The sequence below is a fragment of the Mesoplodon densirostris genome, chromosome 2 (assembly GCF_025265405.1).
Source record: "Mesoplodon densirostris isolate mMesDen1 chromosome 2, mMesDen1 primary haplotype, whole genome shotgun sequence".
Classification (NCBI taxonomy): Eukaryota; Metazoa; Chordata; class Mammalia; order Artiodactyla; family Ziphiidae; genus Mesoplodon; species Mesoplodon densirostris.
The window spans coordinates 22,800,009-22,821,121 of NC_082662.1; the positions used below are offsets into that span (position 1 = coordinate 22,800,009).

Genomic DNA, 21,113 nt, shown 5'->3' on the forward strand with positions numbered 1-21,113 from the left:
AAGTCTGCCAAGTAACTCACAAGATATTAAATACTGAATGGACAGGAAAAGAAGCAGCTTCATACAACAGGCTCCTTTATGACTCCCAAACAAGGGATCTGGATATGTGGATCCTATTTGTGCCTTATCTGCCCTGTGGGTGAATGGGCCGATGCACCTTGGGGTTTCCTTCCCTCTCAGGCCATATCTATCTATCTATATATATACACATACGTTCTTACTGGAAATTTCCCATAACCTTCCTGCTATTAAGTCCAGGTGGTGGGTCCATCATAGTTTGTCATGGTGGGAATGGCCAACATCTATTTTCCTTCCCCAGTACATAGGTGTAAGTGCCATACGGGAAATCCAGGCTTTAGCACAGTTCACCATGTCAGCTTTGAATGACCCCCTTGAAAGCATCTCTCTATTAAACCAGGAAACTGCTCAAAAGAGAAAAGTGGTGCTGCAAACCGTATGGCTTTAGACATGTTGACAGCTGTGCAGGGAGGAGCTTCTACCTTTATTGGGCAGGAACGCTGTGCATTTATACACCTTCATCTGAACCCAACACAACTGATTTACTTTCCCATATGAAAACAGTCATTAATCATATAAAGTTCCCTTTGCTGATGCTTTTACTTGCCGACTTACTTCTCTCCTGGGTAAATGAGGAACCGTAGTTCTTCGTATTCTTCTATGTTTAGCAGTTTGTTCTTGCTGCTGCTTATGCTGTTGCTGCCAATGAGGAATGCAAGCCACCTCCCGAGATCTGTCACTAGTGTCTCTGTGGAAGAATGATGGGTAAGAGTGTATGGCTATCAAGACGTCATCAAGATGTCAGGGGTGGTGTGTACGGCTGTTGGCATAACTGACGTCACCTTGGGTCCATTCATCTCCTCCTGTCCTTCCACTGACCCTAGTCAGGACTATACTGTGCAGTAAATGACTTTTCTGTCATCGAGGATTTTCTAGTTAATAGATACTGTTTAATAATCCTTAGGACCAGGTAACCTTTATGCTCTGTTAGTCTCCAAACAATGACAAAGACCTTTGATGACGTATTCCCAGTGCCCACCAGACTAGTTGCCCATTCATAAATCTTGATTTGGGAAGGCACTTCCTGTTTCCAAGCATGTACCTCCATACCCTAAGTTAACTAAAAAATTGTCCCGGTGGCCCCTCAGCCATGCAGAGTGCAGGTGCAAATGCTTCTGGATCATTGTCCACCAGATCCCACCCTGTGAGTAAGTTATCTTATAATAAACTGATCTGTTGAGTACATGGAGCTGCCCGCCTCGATTTTCAGTCTCCAGATAGCTTCTCAGTTTGGTGGGCACTTTTCATTATCTCCATCCTCCAACAGTCATCTCTTAATTACTTCTAAGGTTTTCTTCTCTGGAAGAGTGAATCAAAGCAGAAGATAATCTTTGGCAACTCCCTCTCTCCCCATGAAATAGGAACAGGATGAATTAAAAGTAGAATTTTAAAGAACTGTTACCAAACCAAACTTGAGTCCACTCGCCCATGCCCAGTAAAGCCAATCTGCTGACACTGGGTTATGGTGAAGGAAAGTGCAGTGTTTATTGCCGGGCACCAAGCAAGGAGTCCAGGTGGCTAGGGCTCAAAAAGCCCAAACTCCCTGATGGTTTTCAGGGAAAGGTTTTTAAAGACAGGGTGAGGGACAGGGGTTATGGGGTACATGATTAGCTTGTGGGTATTCTTCTGATTGGTTAGTGGTGAGAAAATCAGGAGTCAACATCATCAACCTTCCAACCTGTCTGGGGTCTACGTTCTTGTGGGCAGCATAGAGTTAACTTCTTCCATCTGGTGGAGGTTCCCATATCAGCAAAACGTCTCAAAGGATATGGCTCAGCATATTATCTCTAGCCCTTGAGGAGGAACTAAATGTCCTTGACTTTGTTTAATGGGTAAACTATTATTATTTTGTCTTTTGTTTTGTTTTAATATTTATTTATTTATTTGGCTGCACAGGGTCTTAGTTGTGGCATGCAGGATCTTCATTGCAGCATGTGGGATCATTTTAGTTGTGGCATACGGGATCTAGTTCCCTGACCAGGGATCGAACCCGGGCCCCCTGCATTGGGAGCATGGAGTCTTAACCACTGGACCACCAGGGAAGTCCTAGTATTTTGTCTTGTTTGACTGTTTTACTTTGTTTCTGCATTTTCTCACTTCTCAGATTAGATTTATCCTTTGGAACTAGGGGAAGGCCTAGGAGGCTAAAGTTTTTCCACAAATAAGAGGCAGGTGGAGGACTTGTGGGGGAGGTGGTCTGTCCCGGGAAGGCACCATAGCATCTTGCTGGGTTACAGAAGTTTTGGAAATTAAAAAAGTAAAAGCAGAAAAAAATTTTAAAAGTTGTAGAACAGTTAGAAGATAAAGGCTATGAAATCTATGGGAAAGTAGAACAGAAACTCAAGGAGAGGAAGAATTGGTCCAGAAGATACAATATACAACTAAAAGATGCTACCAAAAGAAAAACAAACAAACAACAACAACAACAAAACCAAAACAAGAAAGTTTCTAGACCTGAGGGTGTGAATCTCCATATTAAAAAGATTCACAGGGCTTCCCTGGTGGCGCAGTGGTTGAGAGTCCGCCTGCCGATGCAAGGGACATGGGTTCGTGCCCTGGTCCGGGAAGATCCCACATGCCGGGGAGCGGCTGGGCCTGTGAGCCGTGGCTGCTGAGCCTGCGCGTCCGGAGCCTGTGCTTCGCAACGGGAGAGGCCACAACAGTGAGAGGCCCGCGTACCGAAAAAAAAAAAAAAATTCACAAATGCCCAGAAGCAAGAATGAAAGACCTGCAGAGGGCTGAGCATGTGAAAAATCAGAGCACCAGGGACAGAGAGAAGACTCCCAACCTTCACGCACAAGGGGTCTGGGGTAAAAATGATGCTGGACTCCCAACAGTAAACATGTTACTCCAAGACTATGGAGCCATGTTCCAAGTTTGGGGGAATACTGTTTACAACCTGGACTTCAATACCAGCCAGATCATTGTTGAAGAATAAACAATGCTGTACGTTAGATTTAGGCTTAGACACAATCTGAGAGAACTTGTTTTTTAAAGATCATGATAGGGACTTCCCTGGTGGTCCAGTGGGTAAGACTCTGGGCTCCCAATGCAGGGAGCCAGGGTTCAGTCCCTGTTCGGGGAACTAGATCTCGCATGCCGCAACTAAGACCCAGTGCAGCCAAAATAAATAAATAAAAATAAATCTTAAAAAAAAATAAAGATCACGATAAAACACACATAACAAAATTTATCACTAGGTATATAGTTCAGGAGTGTTAAGTATATTCACATTTTGTACAACCAATCTCCAGAAATTTTTCATCTTACAAAACTGAAACTTGATCCCCATTTTCCCTCCCTCCAGGCCCTGGCAGCCACTCTTCTATTTTCCGTCTCTATGATTTTGACTACTCTAGATACCTTACGTAAGTGGAATCATACAATATTTGTCCTTTTGTCACTGGCTTATTTCACTAGCATAATGTCCTCAAGGTTCATCCATGTTGCAGCATGTGTCAGGATTTCCTTCCTTTTTAAGGCTGAATAATATTCCATTTTATGTAATACATACCGCATTCTGTTTATCTATTCATCTGTTGATGAACACTTGGGTTCCTTCCACCTCCTGGGTATTGTCAATAACACTGCTATGAACATGTGGGTGTACGAATATCTGTTTGAGTCCCTGCATTCAATTCTTTTGGATCTATACCTAGAAGAGGCATTGCTGGATCACATGATAACTCCACTGTTAATATTTTGAGGAAGAGAGAAATTCTTTTCACCTCTGCTGAAAGGAGACTGCAGACCCCGCTCTCCCCCACAAGCCCAGAAACTACTTAGAGGTTTTTGTAGTGTTTGGAACCCAAAGCCTGACTCCTGCTCCCAGAACTGAGCCCACTTCCTTCCCTCTGCTCGCCAGCCATGCAGGTGCTGCAGTCCCTGCTGGGAGAGAAGCATCTGATGCAGGGAGCAGGGAGTTTGGGTTCGATCCAGTCCCAACTGGGACATGCTGGGGCCAAAAGCTCTTCGGGCTCACACTTCCCCAGGCCCAAGCCCCATGGTTCCACTTTCTGTGTTCCCACTCTGCTCCGCCCCCAGTTCCCTCCTTGGGACCTCACTTGTTCCCAGGCCTGAGCAGCTCCTGCCCAGCCCCCCTCAGCTGCCACCCCTACTGATCTGCGCCCCTGCACGATGTCTTGGGACCCTCCACTACCCCCACCTCCAGAGCCAGCATCCCCTAGGCCTTCCCTGAGGTCTTGCAGCTAACTTTCCACCACACAGGAGGGAGCAGTGTCAGTCCTTCGGAGATTCACAACCACACATGGCTCCTCCTTGAGGAGATGCAAGCACTGAATACCTTTATCCAGAAGGGATGTTCCCCCAGTGAACATCCACCGGGGAAGGGCATCCCTCCAGGATGGTCTCCACAGCTGTCTCAGGGAGCACTTGACAGAGAGTCATTCATGTATATAAACCAAGCTACAGAAAACCTAGCAAACAGGCAAAGACGACAGATCACCCCTCAAGCCCCCAGGGTTCCCAGCTCCGGCAGCGTTACTGGTTTCCCGTGAGTTTTCTGCACAAGATGGGCAACTCGATGTGTGTCTGCTCTGGTGGGGCGCCCCCGACACCCAGAGGTATCATCATGTGGCAGACTGTCATTCGACTTGTGAAAGGGCACACGTCTCATAGCCATCAGGGCCAGTGCCAGAGGAAGGAGTCCACAGGAGCCCAGGGAAGGCTCCAGGCTGTGGGACAGAAGCCTTGTAACCTAGCAACCAGCGTGCAGAGGGCTTCCAGCCTCTGCCAGCTCACCCACCCCTGAGCAGAGGCCTCCTCCTCCTCTCTCCCATACCCTGGCCTTGACCTTCCTGACTGCTGGCATGTTTTCCACCACCTTGGGCCAACATGCCACACTGGTGGACATTGAAGTGGACAGCAGGACATTGGAACCACCATGTCCAGCACTGCACCATCATTAGTCCCCTTTCTTTCCTGGAAAGGATCATCCCAACCACTTGGATGTTGCCTGAAAACCCCAGGCCACATGACAACACCTGCAAGAGTGGATGGTGCCAATGCAGCAGCAAGGGCCCCAGTCCCCCTGAGTCCCCCTGACCATCCGCTGCCCACAGCAGGTCCCGAGCCAGTCACCTTCAGACTCCAAAAACCCGACAGAGACTGTGGAGGAAACTCCAGCCCTTGGTCCTGGAAGGCACCCTCCTCTCGGCTCCTTCCCATGGCAGCTCCCAGCCTCTCTGTGAGCCTGGGATTCCCTCTCCACACCCCACTCGGCTCTTGAGGGACCTGGGGAGGCCCAGACCAGTGTTTTGGGGGTGGAAAGGGCTTGGGTGGCAGCCAGCATAGGCCTGGCTTCCAATTCCATTTCCTCCATTTGCATATTGCATAAGAGCAAAGAAGAGTTTCCCACTCAGACTCTTCCGAAAATAGAAGGCAGGGTGCTGGGAGAAGGAAATAAGAGCTGAGATCTCTAAGAAATGACACAGGCACAGGAGGCCCTAGGGGAATAATAGTGATAACAGATATTGAGCACTTGGCATGTGCCCAGATGCCTATGTTACACTATCATTTTCACCAACACCCCACTCTCACCAGTTCCCATTGTACAGAGGACACTGAGATTCAGAGAGGTTAAGGAACTTGCCCAAGGTCACACAGCTAAGTGATGGAGCTAGGATTCAAGCTCAGCTCTATCTCCAAAGCCCATCTTTTTTTTTTTTTTTTTAATTATTTATTTATTTATTTTTGGCTGCATTGGGTCTTCGTCATTGGGTCTTTGTTGCTGCGTGTGGGCTTTCTCTAGTTGTGGTGAGCAGGGATTACTCTTCATTGTGGTGTGTGGGCTTCTCATTGTGGTGGCTTCTCTTGTTGCAGAGCATGGGCTCTAGACATGCAGGCTTCAGTAGTTGTGGCACATGGGCTCAGTAGTTGTGGCATGTGGGCTCTAGAGCACAGACTCAGCAGTTGTGGCGCACGGGCTTAGTTGCTCTGCGGCATGTGGGATCTTCCCGGACCAGGGCTTGAACCCGTGTCCCATGAAGTGGCAGGCGGATTCTCCTTAAATTTATGTATGTATGTATGTATGTATTTATTTGCAGTACGCGGGCCTCTCACTGTTGTGGCCTCTCCTGTTGCGGAGCACAGGCTCCGGACGCGCAGGCTCAGCGGCCATGGCTCATGGGCCTAGCCGCTCCGCGGCATGTGGGATCTTCCCAGACCGGGGCATGAACCCATGTTCCCTGTATCGGTAGGCGGACTCTCAACCACTGCGCCACCAGGGAAGCCCCCCACACTGTATATTTCTTACTGGTGACTCATTTATTTTGCAAGTGGTAGTTTGTACTATAGGAGCTTCTTCTTGAAGGTCAGGGCTGGACCTGATTTCAGCTGGGTCATGGAACAGGCAGTGGTGTCTGTAAATGTCTATGCAAAGAAAGAAAAAGACGGAAAGAAAAAGACAAAAAGTACAGGCAACAGTGGCAAGGAGCACTCTCAGCGACCAGAGCATGGTTTCTAAACACCATTCTCCAATAAAAGGAACCAAGGCTTCTGGGAGAAATGTCTGATTGTAGGGTGAGGGCAGGGAAAAGATAAGATGACCCTGGAGCATCTGATAGCACCAGGCAGTAAGGAGGTGCTCAGAGAAGGGAACAATGGGGGTATGGCAAAGGGTCCCAGGAGCCAGACTGGGGGAACTCCCAAAGCTGGAACAATGTGAGAAACAAAATAAATAATGTAGTATTAGATTATAGTCAAAAGTATAAATTAAATATACATGAGTCCATACTGACATAAATAATTGAATAAATAAATGGGGGAGAAGAGACAAATCTTTCTTACAGAAGAATTCCAAATAATTTATTTGGATGCTGCTCCTTCCAGGAAGCGGGGCTGAGTTCCCCCTGAGTTCCTTCCAAAGAGCAGCTTTACTGTGGTGAAACCTGGAAACACCACCTTAACCAAGTGGTCAAGTTTAACATCACAGTGAGAAGTCACGTGGATATGTCATGTGCCCCCGGGAGGGTGTGATGAGAAGGACACCTTACCTTGGTAGTATCCTCCCCCTAAAATTCATAACCCCAGTCTAGTCATGAGGAAGACATCAGAAAACAACAACAACAACAAATTGAGGGGCATTCTGCAAAAATACCTGACATGGTATTTCCTTCAGTACTCTTTAAGATGGTCAAGGTTATAAGAACAAGGTCAAGGAAAGGTTGAGAAAGTGTCACAGACAGGAGACATTATGACTAAATGCAACACGGAATCCTGGTTGGGATCCTGGGCCAGAAAAAGGACAGCAGTGAAAAAACAGATAAAATCCAAATAAAGTCTGTAGTTCAGTTAACAGCAACGCAGCAATGTTGGTTTTTTAGTTTTGGCAAATGCACCCTGGTAATGTGAGATGCTACCAACAGGGGAATTTGAAACTAGCTGAGGGATATATGGGAAATCTCTACTATTTTTGCAACTTTACTGTAAATCAAAAATTAAAAACAAACAAACAAACCACCACACACACACCCAGGCAGAATAAAGTGTAGAAAGAAACACGGCAAAATGTTCGTTATATTTGGGAAAAGAATGTCCTCTTTTTATCTGTCAAATGTCTTTAATTAGGGTTTATTTTTTATTTTAAACTTTTGTTATTATTTCTGATTAGAAGTCTTCTGATATTTTATAGTGACAAAAAACGAAATAAAGCATTTTGTACAATATCTATATCATCTCATTTAATCCTCATGATCAGTTTAGAAAAGATTCTTTCTTCCATTTTACAGATGAGGAAACTAGAACTCAACATCAAAGTGATTTGCCTAAAATTATATAACAAGCCAGAGGAGGAGCTGGGACTTGAACCTCTGTCTGACTCCTGAGGCACAGGGAGATGGAAAATCCTTATCCCCTCTGGGGTCAGGAGAAGTGGTTGGTCTCTCTCCTAAGCAGATTTCTCTTTAGCCCAAGGAAGATTTTTTTTTTTTTTTCTTTTTTTCACGGTACGCGGGCCTCTCACTGTTGTGGCCTCTCCCGTTGTGGAGCACAGGCTCCGGACGCGCAGGCTCAGCGGCCATGGCTCACGGGGCCAGCCGCTCTGCGGCATGTGGGATCCTCGCGGACCGGGGCACGAACCCGTGTCTCCTGCATCGGCAGGCGGACTCCCAACCACTGCGCCACCAGGGAAGCCCCCAAGGAAGAATTTTTAAGTAGAATTGCGTCCTGGAAAGGTAATAAGCGGCAAAGGACCATGGAGTGTCCCGGAGAGGGATTCGGGAGACCTGATGCTCTATCTTCCTCCTCAGACCCAAAAGGCAGGCTGTGTCCCTCCTGTGAGACTCAGAACTACACCAGGAGGGCAGTGTTTCCTCGTTCGGAGAAGACTGGGGGGATAACGGGGGTGGGTGCGAGTCGGGGGTTTCTCCATCTTCATCCTCATCCTCCCTCCACTATGGGGCACCTCACTGATGACTGGGCACGTAGGGACCAGCTCTTATTTACTCAGAGCCTCCCGGATGTCAGGTCCTGGTCTTGACCTTCTAAATCCTGCCACCAGTGTGAGAGGTGGGTACTGCAACCCCCTTATAGAGACAAGGGAACTGAGGCCGGGAGAGAGAGGTGGCGCGTCCCAGAACGCGGCGTTGCATCCCCACCGCCCCTGGGCGGGGCGCTCCAGGCACCCCCGCCCCGCTGGGCCGGCCGGGCGGGGCTGCCGCGCTCGGCGGCGGGCGGGCCGTTCAGTCCGCGCCCAGCGAGCCGCGGGGACCATGGAGCCCGTGTCGCTGCAGGACTTCGTGTGCGCCCTGGACCCCGCCTCCCTCCCGCGTGTGCTGCGGGTCTGCTCGGGTGTCTACTTCCAGGGTGAGTGAAGGGCCGAGACCCCTCCGACCCCGGCCCCGCGGCGGACCGGTTATCCCTGCCAGGGCGTTAGAAACCCGGGACACTGCGCCCTGGGTTCGAATCCTGACGCTGCCGCTACCCAAGCTGTGTGATTTGGGGCCACAGTCCAACTTCTCCGGGTCACGGCTTTTGCTTCCGTGGAATGCGGGATGCTGATTGCCCCGCAGGGTGGTGATGGGAAGTCCATGAGCTCAGATACTCAAGTGGGTGGAACCGAGCCAAGCTGCCGCGGAACGGCGTTGCGCATTGCGTGAGGTCCGACCGTGCGGGGTCGCGGCATTCAGGCGCTCACGACGCCGGGCTGTTGCTTGATTCTCAAGAGCCAGGTCAGCCTTCCTTCAGTCCCCCCATCCCGCCTTTGCCCTCTGCTTGGCACTGGGCCGTACTTGATCCGATCAACTCTTCAGTTCTCAGCTAAAATGACTCCTCCTCCGGGAAGCCTTCCTGGCTCCTTGCACACCCGCACATCTGCCCACATGGCCGCAGCCCGCCTGGTTCACAGGGATGGTACACAGCTGGGGCTTAGTAGTCATTGCCTGACAGGGTGAGAGGGGAGGGATTGACAGGCAGTGAGGGGAGAGGCGGCGGCTCTGAGGGTGAGGGAGGACCTGTGGGCGACTGAGTGGGAAAGGTGGAGGGCGAGGAGAGAGAGCAGTGAGGCTGGGTGGGGTGCGGGAGGCTCCTTCCTTAGAGGGCAAACTATGTCCGAGTGCCCTGCCTCGCCCTCTTCCCTCCATCCGCTCCCTTGCTCTGCCACAGCAGCTTCCAGAAAGGTGTTCTGAGGCCCCAAGTGGGGTTCCTAGATCAAGGGTGAGACACGTGGAGGGCCTCACAGGGGGCAGGACGGGCCACCACACCATGGGGTCTCGCCTGGCCCACTTGGGAATCTGAGGGATATGGGTTCAAATCCCGCTCTCTCTGGGCGCTTCCTGCAGGCATCTGTGCTCTGTTTGCCCTCCCCTGACACCCCTCCCACTGTGTCACAATACTTGCGTTTCCTCATTATGCTCCCCCCCGGGAGAGTTGCGGGAGTGGCGGAAGTGAGGGTAAGAGAAGAACCTGACAGGATGAGTGTGTGGGAGTGGGGTGAAGTGGAGGGGGGCAGATGGCTGTGGTCACCGCGTGGTTAGGAGCCCCAGTTTGGAGGCAGATGATGTCCTGGGCGGAGTCCCAATTCTGCCTCCTGTTACCTGATAATCTCAGGCGGCCCATTCACCCTTGCCAGGGCTCGGTTTCCGTATTTAGGAAAGAGAAACTGTCCTTCCCTCCAGGGGCAGTCATGAGTCTTAAGTGCCATGACACATGTGCAGTGCCGAGCACAGCGCCGGGCATATAGTAAGTGCTCAGCACCAGGGCTGCTCTTGTTACCAGCCCCGAGCGTCTGTAGACAGAAGTGTGTGCTTTATGAGCCTGTGTATATTTTCCTGGGGATAAGGGCTGGGATTTTCATCAGTTTCTCAAGGCTGTTGTAAAGGACCCTGCCGGGGCTGCCCTGGGGGTGCAGTAGAGTCAGGTGGCCTGGAGGCTTGCCCACCTGCACTGTCTGTCCCCCATCAGCAGGATGGGTCGCTGTGTGTGAGAGATCTTTACTGAGCACCTTCCATGCTCTGGACCCTGCTATAGCCCTTTAAACCTTCTAAGTCAGGGCCCAGACCCGCCTACTGGGCCCACCCTGTCAGCGGCCCGCCATCCCCTCCTGTGCTTCTCTTAACAGCAAGTCATCTGAAGAAGAAAGCGCCAGTGTGGGTGTTTGGCTTTCTGTGATCTCAGGGCAGTCACTGAACCTCCCTGGGCCTGATTTTGTAGCTAATAAGGGAACTGGGATTTACTGGGTTGTTTACTCATTCATGACTTAAACACACACACTTCGAGGCTGGGCCTGTGCCAGCTGAGATGGATCAGTCCTGCCCTGTGAGCTGAGTTCAGGAGGCAAGGGGATGTGACCACAGAGGGGTACAGTCAGTGCTAAAAGAAGGCAGAGCGGCATCAGGGAAGGGCATTCCAGGCACCGGAACAACGTGTGCAAAGGTGTGGCCGAGAAGTGCCTGGGGGGAACAGGGCACAGGCCGCCCAGCGCTTGGCCTTTGCTGAACGGGTGAAACTGACTCTTTGTCTCCGCAGGCTCCATCTACGAGATCTCTGGGAATGAGTGCTGCCTCTCCACAGGAGACCTGATCAAGGTCACCTGTGTTCGCCTCCAGAAGGTGGTCTGCGAGAACCCGGGGACGGGCCAGACCATGGAGCTCACTCCCAACTTCCAGGGTAAGGCAGGCACCTGTATCTCCCTGAGTGCCCTGGAACCCTCCAGGCACACCCTCGGGCACACGTGACCCCAGCACAAACTCCCACCCCTCTGGGTTGGCACACACTGCTCTCACATCCACCACTGCCCAGCCCTGAGACCCGAATATCCTCTGACGGTGTCCTGAGCTGGCGTGGCTGCGTCCTCTCCGTGTCCGTCTCTGATTACATCTGCCTCTTGGCTGGGCCTTTTTTTGTTTCATGTCTTTGTCCACATGCCAGTTTTCCTATTCGCTCCCACATTCACTCACCAAACACTTATTGACACTTGTTGTGTGCCAGGCCTCGTGCTGGGGGCTGGGGTATGGGGTTCGGGATGAAGCAGATGCAGCCCTCTCCGGCGGGGAGTTTCCAGGATGGCAGTGAGGAGGACAACAGCACAAGCAGGCACCAGTTTGGAGAGGGCTCCGGGCAGGAGTGGCCTGCCTCAGAGGTCTGTGCAGGCTTCCTGGAGGAGGTGGCACCTCAGCTGGAGGAAGGATCCCAGCTAGAGGGAGTAGCATGAGCACACTGGTGCTCCAGAAACCCCCCGTAGCGCATTCATTGCAGGAGGTGGGTAGTGTGGTGGACCATGGGCCTGGACGCTGAAGCCAGCAGCCTGGATGGGAATCCCACCTCTGCCGGCTACTAGCTGTGGCCGTGGTTAGTTCCCGTGACCTCTCTGCGCCTCAGCTTCCTCTTCTGTAATGGGGCAGTCAGCCTTGATGTGACGATTAAATGAGTTCCCATGGATGATGCACTTAGAACAGGGCTGGGCTCAGAGCAGGCACCCTCTGCGGGCTTCTTCTCAGTATGGTTTCCTGTGATCGCTGAAGGGGACCAGTGAGGGCATGGGTTCCAGGTGAGGGGCAAGTGGTGGGGAGGTGAGCGGGAGCCAGACCGCAGGGGGGCTGGGGGAGCTTGTGTGGGACACGGACACATTTTGTTCTTTTTTTTCTTTTTAAGGCTTTTAAAATTTAATTTAATTTTTTTATAAATTTATTTAATTTTTGGCTGTGTTGGGTCTTCGTTGCTGCACGTGGGCTTTTCTCTAGTTGCGGTGAGCGGGGGCTACTCTTCGTTGTGGTGTACGCGCTTCTCACTGTGGTGGCTTCTCTTGCTGCGGAGCACGGGCTCTAGGTGCATGAGTTTCAGTAGTTGCAGCACACAGGCTCAGTAGTTGTGGCCTGTGGGCTCTAGAGCGCAGGCTCAGTAGTTGTGGCACACGGGCCTAGCCGCTCTGCAGCATGCGGGATCTTCCCAGACCGGGGCACGAACCCGTGTCCCCTGCATTGGCAGGTGGACTCTCAACCACTGCACCACCAGGGAAGCCCGCCAAAGAGCTTTTAAATAGGGAAGTGATGTGTTTTGTTTTGTATTTTGAGGGTTTTTAAAAAATTTGAAATGATTTCAAATTTACAGAAGACTTGCTAGAACTCCTGTATACTGTTTACCCAGATTCACCAGTTAAGCATGTTGTTACATTTGCTTTCCCTCTCTCTGTATATTATATATACATACACACACACACATATATACATATGAACATATATTACTATATATGTGTGTGTATATATATCTTTTTTCTGAACCATCTGAGAGTTATAGGCACGATGCCCCATTACATCTGACTATTACTCCCAATATTTAGCGTATCTCCTAAAAAACAAGGACATTCACTCACAAAACTGTAGTTCAGTGATTAAATTCAGGAAATTTAATATTAATACAACACTACTGTCTAACCCACAGTCTGTATTCAGATTTCACCAGCCGCCCTACTAATGTCCTTGATAGCCCGGTGTTTGCCTTGATCCAGAATCTAGTCCCAGATTGCACATGACATTCAGTTGGCCTCCTTTAGTCTCCTTCAGGCTACAATAGTTCCTCAGCCTTCCTTTGTCTTGATATCAACATTTTTGAAGAGCCTAGATCAGTATGTTTGCAGAATGTCCCTCAGACCGACTTTGTGTGGTGCTTCCTTGAATAGATTTGTGTTGAGGGTTTTGGGCAGGAAGACCCTGGAAGTGATATTATGTCCAGACATGGGGTATCTTAGGCCAGTCTGGTGGCAGAAGAATGGACAGGGCAGGGGGAGGGGCAGAGGGGTGATCAGAGGTCATTTGGCCGGTAGCTCCTGGGTTTCTAGTTTGGGAGGGACTGTGGCACTCACCCACCCAGAATGGGGTGGTAGGTGCTGGTGTGTGGGAATGGAGCAGTGGTGAGGTATCTGGAGACAAAGGTGGCAAAGTGAGAGGCAGGTGGGGTCAGGAGGTAGGAAAATGTGGCAGTGTGTCTGTTCTGTTCTGTCTCTGGTGACAATCCCTCTGTGTCCGTGCCTGTGTCAGAAGGAACTGTCCCCACCCCTGCCCTCACTGTCCATTTGCAATGGTCACTTGCTGCCTGCCGTCCCTCAGCCCTGCAGCCTGGATATCCAAATGCTGGCCCACCCTTGGCCCCTGTCCTCGGGGAATTCTGGCTGGTTCTCTGCAGCCAGACCTGGGCACGGGATATGTGGCCCTGGGCCGGGCAAAGGTCTGCCCCACCTTGACACGCCCTGCTGTGCCCCACAGGCAACTTCAGCCCCCTCACTGGCCCCCAGAGCTATGGAACCCTGGAGGAGCTGGTCTCTGCTGCAACCCAGAGCTCCAAACAGCTGCCCATCTGCTTCATGTCGACCCACAGAATCACCACCAAGGCCAGGGTGGTGCCTCAGGAGCAGCCCCTCAAGCTTGAGGCTGTGGAAATGCACCGCGGGACCTGCTGTGCCCGCTGTGTGCTGGGCACCGGGGCCCAGCAGGTGCTTCTGCACCTGCCCCTGTCCCAGAAGGGGCCCTTCTGGGAACTGGAGCCTGGGCCCCCTCGGACTCTGCTCCAGGTGCTGCAGGACCCGGCCCTGAGGGACGCCATCCTCACCTGCCCCGCCCTCCCCTGGAGCTCCCTGACCCTGATGCCCCAGTATGAGGTTGAAGCCATCATGCACTGTGAGTTCCCCGGGCAGATGGGTGGGCCCGGGGGCGGGAGGGACAGAGGGGTCCCTGGGGAGCTGCTCTGATGGGAAGATGCCCCTTATCCCCGTGGATAGTCCAGGGATTCCAGGTGGTTTACCTGGTATATACAACGTAACAGAATAAAGAATCCCCAGTAGTGGAAGTTAGGTGCAAAAGGAGATAGGAAAACGGGTAACTTGAGTGAGGTCCCACATACTTTATAAAGTTTGGCAAAAGTTGGGCTGCAAGGTTGCCCGCAGCTAGGACAAAGAAACATAGTGCTAGAAAGTGCAGCGTTGACCGTTTGCTCAGGAGAAATATATTTTCCTGTTGCTGGGGAAAGCAAGATTGTTCGTGAAGGGCCTCCTGTCTGGGAGGGTACTGTCTGGCTGAATCCCCCAGCTGTTTCATAGGTTACTTCTTAGGACAGGCCGGTGGCTGCACACAGAGGGTTGGTGAAACACAGGCAGAACCTGGCCAGGTCTGGCCGGTCGGAGGCCAAGCTGGGGCAGAGGTACAAGAATGGGTGTATGTGTAGAGGCCCCCAGGGCACCCCCATTCTTCAACCTCCACTCAGCCTTGGCCTCTTGACTGGCCAGGTTCTGCCTCTGCCTCACCAACCCTGCTCTGGATGCTGCCAGCAGCCCGCCTGAGGACTGTCCTAAGAAACAACCTACGCTTTGTTTACTAGTTTTTGTAAAAATAACAAGTTGACTGCCCTGGAGGTAATTTATAAAGCATATTCTGGAGAAAACAACAACAGTACAATGAACCCGCATGTGCCCATCTCCCAGCTTCAGCCAATTATCAGCTCATCTGGCACAGAGCAAAAATCGCAACCATGTGACCTGAGGGAAGTCACCACCACTCCTTGGAGCCTCAGTGTTCTCATCTGCAAAACAGGGAGAACATCCCCTGTTCTGTCTTCCGTGTGGTGCGGCTCAACAACATAGTGGGTGGGCCAGTTTTCCTCACTCTTACAGAGTTTATGCACCAGGCACTATCAATGCCAGGACAGGAGGAGGTTGTCCAAAGTCATGTAGTCAGTGTTTTCCTTGATTTGGTTCTATCTATTTAAATCCAGAAAGGAGTTGGAAAGACAGCTTATAAAATTATATTCAAAATTCAATTAAAATTTTAAAAGTGAACTGATTGGATATTCGGTGATATTAAGGAATCATCAAATTATTATTATTTCAATGTGATCATAGCCTAGTGGTTATTATTTTTGAAATTTTAATTACCCCTTCTTTTAGCAATACACATTGAAATAGTCACAGATGGCAAGATGTGATTATTCTGATTCCAAATAATCCAGTGGAGGTGGAATGGATAGGTGGGGGTATAAAGGAAAGAAAATGGGCCATGGGTTAAATGCTGAAGCTGGGTGACAGGTACATTGGGGTTCACTATACTATTCTACTTTTATAAATATTTTAAAAACTTTTTATAGTAACTTTTAAAAAAGAGGTTGAAAGAAAGAGTGGGCAAGGAATCTGGTACGATAGGAAAACGCTGGTATGAAAGAAAAGATGAAGACAGGAAAGAGGTTAGCAGGCTCAGACCTCTGAGGGGTGGAGGGTGCGCACCTGAGCTGACCTCTCCCCTCCACAGTGCGCAGGACCATCGTCAAGATCCCCTCTACCCTGGAGGTTGACGTGGAGGATATCACCGCCTCCTCTCAGCACATCCACTTCATGCAACCGCTGCTGCTGAGCGAGGCCCTGGCCCGGGGAGGCCCCTTCCCCCTGCCCACAGAGATCCTGGAAGTCCCAGAGGGGCCCCCCATCTTCCTCAGCCCGTGGCTGAGCTCCTTACAGAAGGGCCAGAGGCTCTGCATCTATGGCCTGGCCTCGCCACCCTGGCGGTTCCTGGCCTCAACCAAGGGCCGGAAAGTACCCAGACACTTCATGATCTCCGGGGCCTACCAGGGCAAGCTGCGGCGGCGGCCGAGAGAGTTCCCCACAGCCTACGACCTCCTGGGTGCTCTCCAGCCAGGCCAGCCACTCCGGGTAGTGGCCACAAAGGACTGTGAAGGAGACGGGTTGGAGAACCCCGGGTTCACGTCCCTGGCCATGGGAGACAGGCTGGAGGTGTTGGGGTCTGGCCAGGCCCTTGGGGTTCAAGAGAGGGACATAGACGTCCTGGTGTGTCAGCGGCTGAGTGACCAGCCTGGGGAGGAAGAGTGTGAAGAGGAAGAGGACCAAGAACAGATTCTGCTGCCCCTCTACTTCTCTGGCGGCTTCGTGGAAGAGTTGGGTGATGGTCGGCGCTACAGCCTGCAGGATCTGATTGCCCAGTTCTCACTGCCCTGTGAGGTCAAGGTGGTAGCCAAGGACGCCAGCCACCCTGATGACCCTCTGCCCTCCTTCCTGGGCCTGCGGCTGGAGGAGAAGATCATGGAACCCTTCTTGGTGGTCAGCCTGGACTCCAACCCTGAGATGTGCTTCGAGGTCCCTCCCCGGTGGCTGGACCTGACTGTCGTGGAAGCTGAGGGGCAGCCAAGCCAGCCGGCTGGGCCCCTCCCCGTAGTCCCAGTGGAGGAGCTGACAGAGGCCTTCTATTATCGCCTTCGGAAGTCACCGGCCTTTGAGGGTCAAGCTCCTCCGCCCAGGCCTCCGAAAAGTAAGGGCCTCAGTGGGCAGAAGCAGCAGGTCAGCAAGGCGAAAGGCGTCAAGGTACCAACAGAACCCAAGTGGGCAGGGAGGGGCCACCTGTAGGGATCACTGGGGTCCTGCCATTTTTTGTCTGTCTCGCATCACACTTCTCTTACAGCTGTACAGGACATGCAGTCTGTTTATTTATTTATTTTTGAATTTAATTTTTTTATACAGCAGCTTCTTCTTACTAGTTACCTATTTTATACACATTAGTGTATACATGTCAACCCTGATCTCCCAGTTCATCCCACCGCCGCCACTACCCACCCACCCCCGCTTTCCCCCCCTTGGGGTCCATATGCTTGTTCTCTACATCTCTCTATTTCCAGAACGTGCAGTTTATAAACGTGCACGCTTTGTACCTATTATTCGATCCTGACCATCCTGACATTGGTGTGATCATCCATATTTTACAGTCGAGAAAATGAGGTCTCAGCGACTGTGAGACTCACCCAAAGTCACACAGTTTATAAATGGGGTGGGCTGAACTGGAGTGGAAGCCTTGTGACTCCAAGTTCACGGTGCTTTACCTCTCTCTGCTACCCCTGCTGTCACTCCCTAGCTCAAGCTACAGCCATTTTTCACCTAAACTTTCAGCAGCCTCTTCAACCCCTCCCCACGGCTGTCAGACGGCCTCCCACATCCTCCCCTGGTCACTATGGGGCCTCAGCCCCGCCTTCTGAAACCTTCCGTGGCTCCCCATTGCTGGGGGTAATGCGAACCCCTGAACATGGTATCCAGGGTCCTTCATAGCTGACTTCAGTCTCACCTTCCCAGGCCCACCTTCCACCACTGCTCAGCAGCTCCAACCACAGAGGAACTCCTGACGCTCTCGGTATGCCAGGATTCCTGCCTCAGCACTTCACACACACCAGTCCTTCTGCCAGGAACATTCTTCCTCCTTTCAGGCTCACGGGCAAGGCTCAGCTCACATGTCCTCCAAGGCGGTGACAGTTCTCCCTCTTCTGTAGTCACACTGCACGCTGTACATAGCTTGGAAGTGGGAGGCCATGTAGTTTTAATTAGTTGTACTTGGTCTCTGGCTAGAACAAGAGTCCTGTGGGGTGGGGACCTCCCAATCCAAGGCAAGCAGAGAAAGTGCCAGTGAGTCCGAACTGAACCAAACTGAATCACAACAAGCAGGCAAAGAACCTCAGAGTCAGAAACACGAGGTTCACGTCCCTGTTTCCTCGCTCCGTGGGCTGTACTCCCTCACCAGTGAGCCTGGGATAACATCACTAACTCTCAATGCCGTTTTGTTAGCCTCTACTCATGGGGCACTTACCCTGGGGTGGCCCCTTACACGTACGTACTGCCCCACCCAGCTCTCACGGCATCCCTCTGAGGTGGGCGCTGATAGCCATGCTCTGCTGAGAATGGGGGGCGTGGTGGGGTGGGGGGAGTGATCTACATAAAAAGCACTTCGTAAACTGTAACAAGCATACTGTTTTGGGATGTGCAGAGACTTGGATTTCGTACTGTGTGGGGAGGCAGTGGGATGGCAGTGGAAGTTAAAAAGATGAACCCTGAGCGATCTCAGCCCCAGAAGGGGCTTGTATCTGTGGGGCAGGGGGTAGGGTAGTCGTTTTCTGACAGAACCAGAAATAGACTGGGACATCTGAAACACAGGCCTTGTGACAGTGCTGGAAAGAATGTGGTACAAAGAGTTGAGACCTCCGTCCCAGCCTTGGTTCCCGACGGCTCCTCTGGGATGGCTCCTGCTTGTTGTCCTAGAACCAGCAATTTCCCTCCCTGGGAATCAGTATTCTCCGCTGCTCATCAGGGAGCCGTACTGTTTGCTTTTGAAAGCATGATGTGGTGGGAAGAGGAGCGGCTTTACAGGTCACAGACATGGCTCTGCGTCTGAAGCCTGGCCCGGCCAGGGATCCCGTGTGAGGCTTGACATGGCACACTCTTTCTGAGCCTGGTTCCTCACGTGTAAACTGGGAACTCAAACAGCTCCTCAGAGAGTCACTTGAGGGTGAATGAACGGATATACATACAGCTTCTGGCACATGGTAGGATTTCAATAAAAGTCCTCTTCCTTCTGGGACCCCTCTCAGCTCTGTACTCTGTCCTGAGGCTTTGTGACTACTTTTTTCTCCTTCAGCAAAAGATTTGGAGGACAATGACCAAATCCCTGTGTAAAAACGCAGGGACAGGGCTTCCCTGGTGGCGCAGTAGTTGAGAGTCTGCCTGCCGATGCAGGGGACACGGGTTTGTGCCCCGGTCCGGGAAGTTCCCACATGCCACAGAGCGGCTGGGCCCATGAGCCATGGCTGCTGAGCCTGCGCATCCGGAGCCTGTGCTCCGCAATGGGAGAGGCCACAACAGTGAGAGGTCTACATACCGCAAAAAAAAAAAAAAAAAACCCAAAAACGCAGGAACACCCTGTCTCTAGCCCCCAACCCTATCATGTCTCACCCTGGCCCCTTTCTCCCCTGCCAAAGAACAGTTCAAGTGCTTGTAGCAAAAACACCTGGGGTCCTGAGAAGCCATACACTGAAAAGGAAGTTCAGAGGGGAGCAGAGGAAGTGAGATTTGAAGGAAATTGCATTTCAGGTACTCTCTTACCCCATTTCTTGGGACCCTGCTAACTTCTGCTTTTTCTCCCACTCAGTCTTCTGAAGCCTTCGAATTGCAGGAACCACCTCTGCTGCCTACACCCAGGAGGAAGACCTTGCGAGAGGTCACCAAGGACAGCTGCAATTTATACAGTGAGACTCCTGGTCACAAGAAGGGTCTCAGGCCCACTAAGCCCATCACTCAGGATACAGGTGAGTCTGTCAGCCCCTGGTCACCCCTGTCTTTCCTTCTCCCCTCCCCCATGCCATTCTGCTGCTGCTTTTGCCTCTGATGGTGCTGGCCATACCCTCAACAGGGCCCCTGCTCGTGAGCCACCCTTCCACAGTCCCAGTTGGATGGACAGGCCTATATGAGATGGGCTTAGGCTGAAGGGTCCCTACTGTCCTTCTCCCAGTGGCTCCAGGGCCCTGGCAAGGAAAATGACTTCATCCCCCAACTACCCTCCCCAAGGCACACAGGAGAATGTTTGCAAAGTGTTCAGACACAACAAACTGTGGTTTCTGGGCTAGCAAGGACCTTAGAGCATCCAGACCAAGCGCTCCCCTGTTCAAGGGAGGAAAGTACCCTAAAGAGGGGAAGGAACCTAAGGCCAAAGGTCCTCACTGACTTGGATTCTTTTGCAGATGAACATGATTATGAAGAAGTACTTGAGCAGTTTCCGAAAACCCTCTAGGTGCTGGAGGAACCTTACTTCCTAACTGCTGCTTCTCAGGGAACCCGAGATATCAGCCAACTATTACAAGCCTTTAGAGGACCTTGGACAAGGTCTCTCAGAAATCAGACTGTGGACAAGGAGTGGCCGGGTGGGGACTGACTGGAAATAGGATAGACCCCGCACCAGCTTCCCTCTGGCTGTTCTGGGCCCAGCACTTTGCATTTGGCTCCTTCAGCCTCGGAGCTTTGGTATCACATAGCCAGCTGGGTTCTACTCAGTCCTGCACCCCAACACCAGCTGTCCCACTGGTTAGTGCAGAAAGGAATCCAAGAGACTGCCCACCTTGGTGATGGCAGCACAGGGCCTCCTGCCTCTTGGTAAAGGGGACTCAATCCTGATGACACACTGCACTGTAATGCTGGCCGCCCCTGCCCCACTCTCCCCTCCCCTCTCCCCGTCCCCCACCCAGGCTCCGAGCCCCTGAGGGACCAGGACTGTCTTCCTCATCTCTGCAGCACCCAGCACATGACCGCAGTAGGTGACTATCCAAGATTATTTCACTTTAAAACCACAGAATAAAAATGACATCTGAGCTTCCGGAAAAATGATAAGAGATTATCACTTATTAAGTTCTGTCTGTGTACCAGACCCTCTACAAAGCCTATCTAAATCAACTCTCTGAGGTAGACAAGGCCTGGTTTTAAAGATCGGGAAACAAACTAGTCTAGTGTGCTTCAGCGGGCAGGCTAGTCATGGGCCTGGGTCAGGATCCTTGCTCACCACCTACAAGTGATTTTAACTTCTCTAAGCTTCAGTTTCTTCACATGCAAAATGGAACTAAGTTATCTACCTCAAAAGATTGTTTTAAGGATCGACTGAGATAATATCTGTAGAGCATTTAGCACAGTGCCTGGCTCATAATAAACATTCAGTAAACATGTTAGTATCATTACTGTTGACCAAGATCTGAGAGTTGTACCTGTCTCTAAAACCAACACCCCT

General features: G+C 51.4%; 1 protein-coding gene across 3 annotated transcripts; it reads left to right on the forward strand.

The window, feature by feature from the left end:
- Positions 1–8,807: 8,807 nt before the first annotated feature.
- On the forward strand, positions 8,808–20,129 carry THEMIS2 (thymocyte selection associated family member 2). Of its 3 annotated transcripts, XM_060081444.1 has the most exons (7): positions 8,808–8,901; positions 11,062–11,202; positions 13,794–14,204; positions 15,825–15,979; positions 16,367–16,888; positions 19,491–19,647; positions 20,080–20,129. In XM_060081444.1, exons 1-7 carry the CDS (start codon positions 8,808–8,810, stop codon positions 20,127–20,129), a joined length of 1,530 nt encoding a protein of 509 aa, XP_059937427.1. The 3 variants fall into 3 exon arrangements, with proteins under 3 accessions (XP_059937427.1, XP_059937418.1, XP_059937435.1); XM_060081435.1 differs by having other exon boundaries at positions 15,825–16,888; XM_060081452.1 differs by lacking the exon at positions 15,825–15,979 and having other exon boundaries at positions 13,794–14,113; positions 16,322–16,888.
- The last annotated feature ends 984 nt before the right edge of the window (positions 20,130–21,113 follow it).

Bases quoted from the DNA above. Each gene is read 5' to 3' on its own strand.
- THEMIS2 (XM_060081435.1), top strand. From the start codon at position 8,808: ATGGAGCCCGTGTCGCTGCAGGACTTCGTGTGCGCCCTGGACCCCGCC. The intron at 8,902-11,061 runs GTGAGTGAAGGG...TTGTCTCCGCAG, and splicing joins CTCGGGTGTCTACTTCCAGG to GCTCCATCTACGAGATCTCT. The intron at 19,648-20,079 runs GTGAGTCTGTCA...ATTCTTTTGCAG, and splicing joins GCCCATCACTCAGGATACAG to ATGAACATGATTATGAAGAA.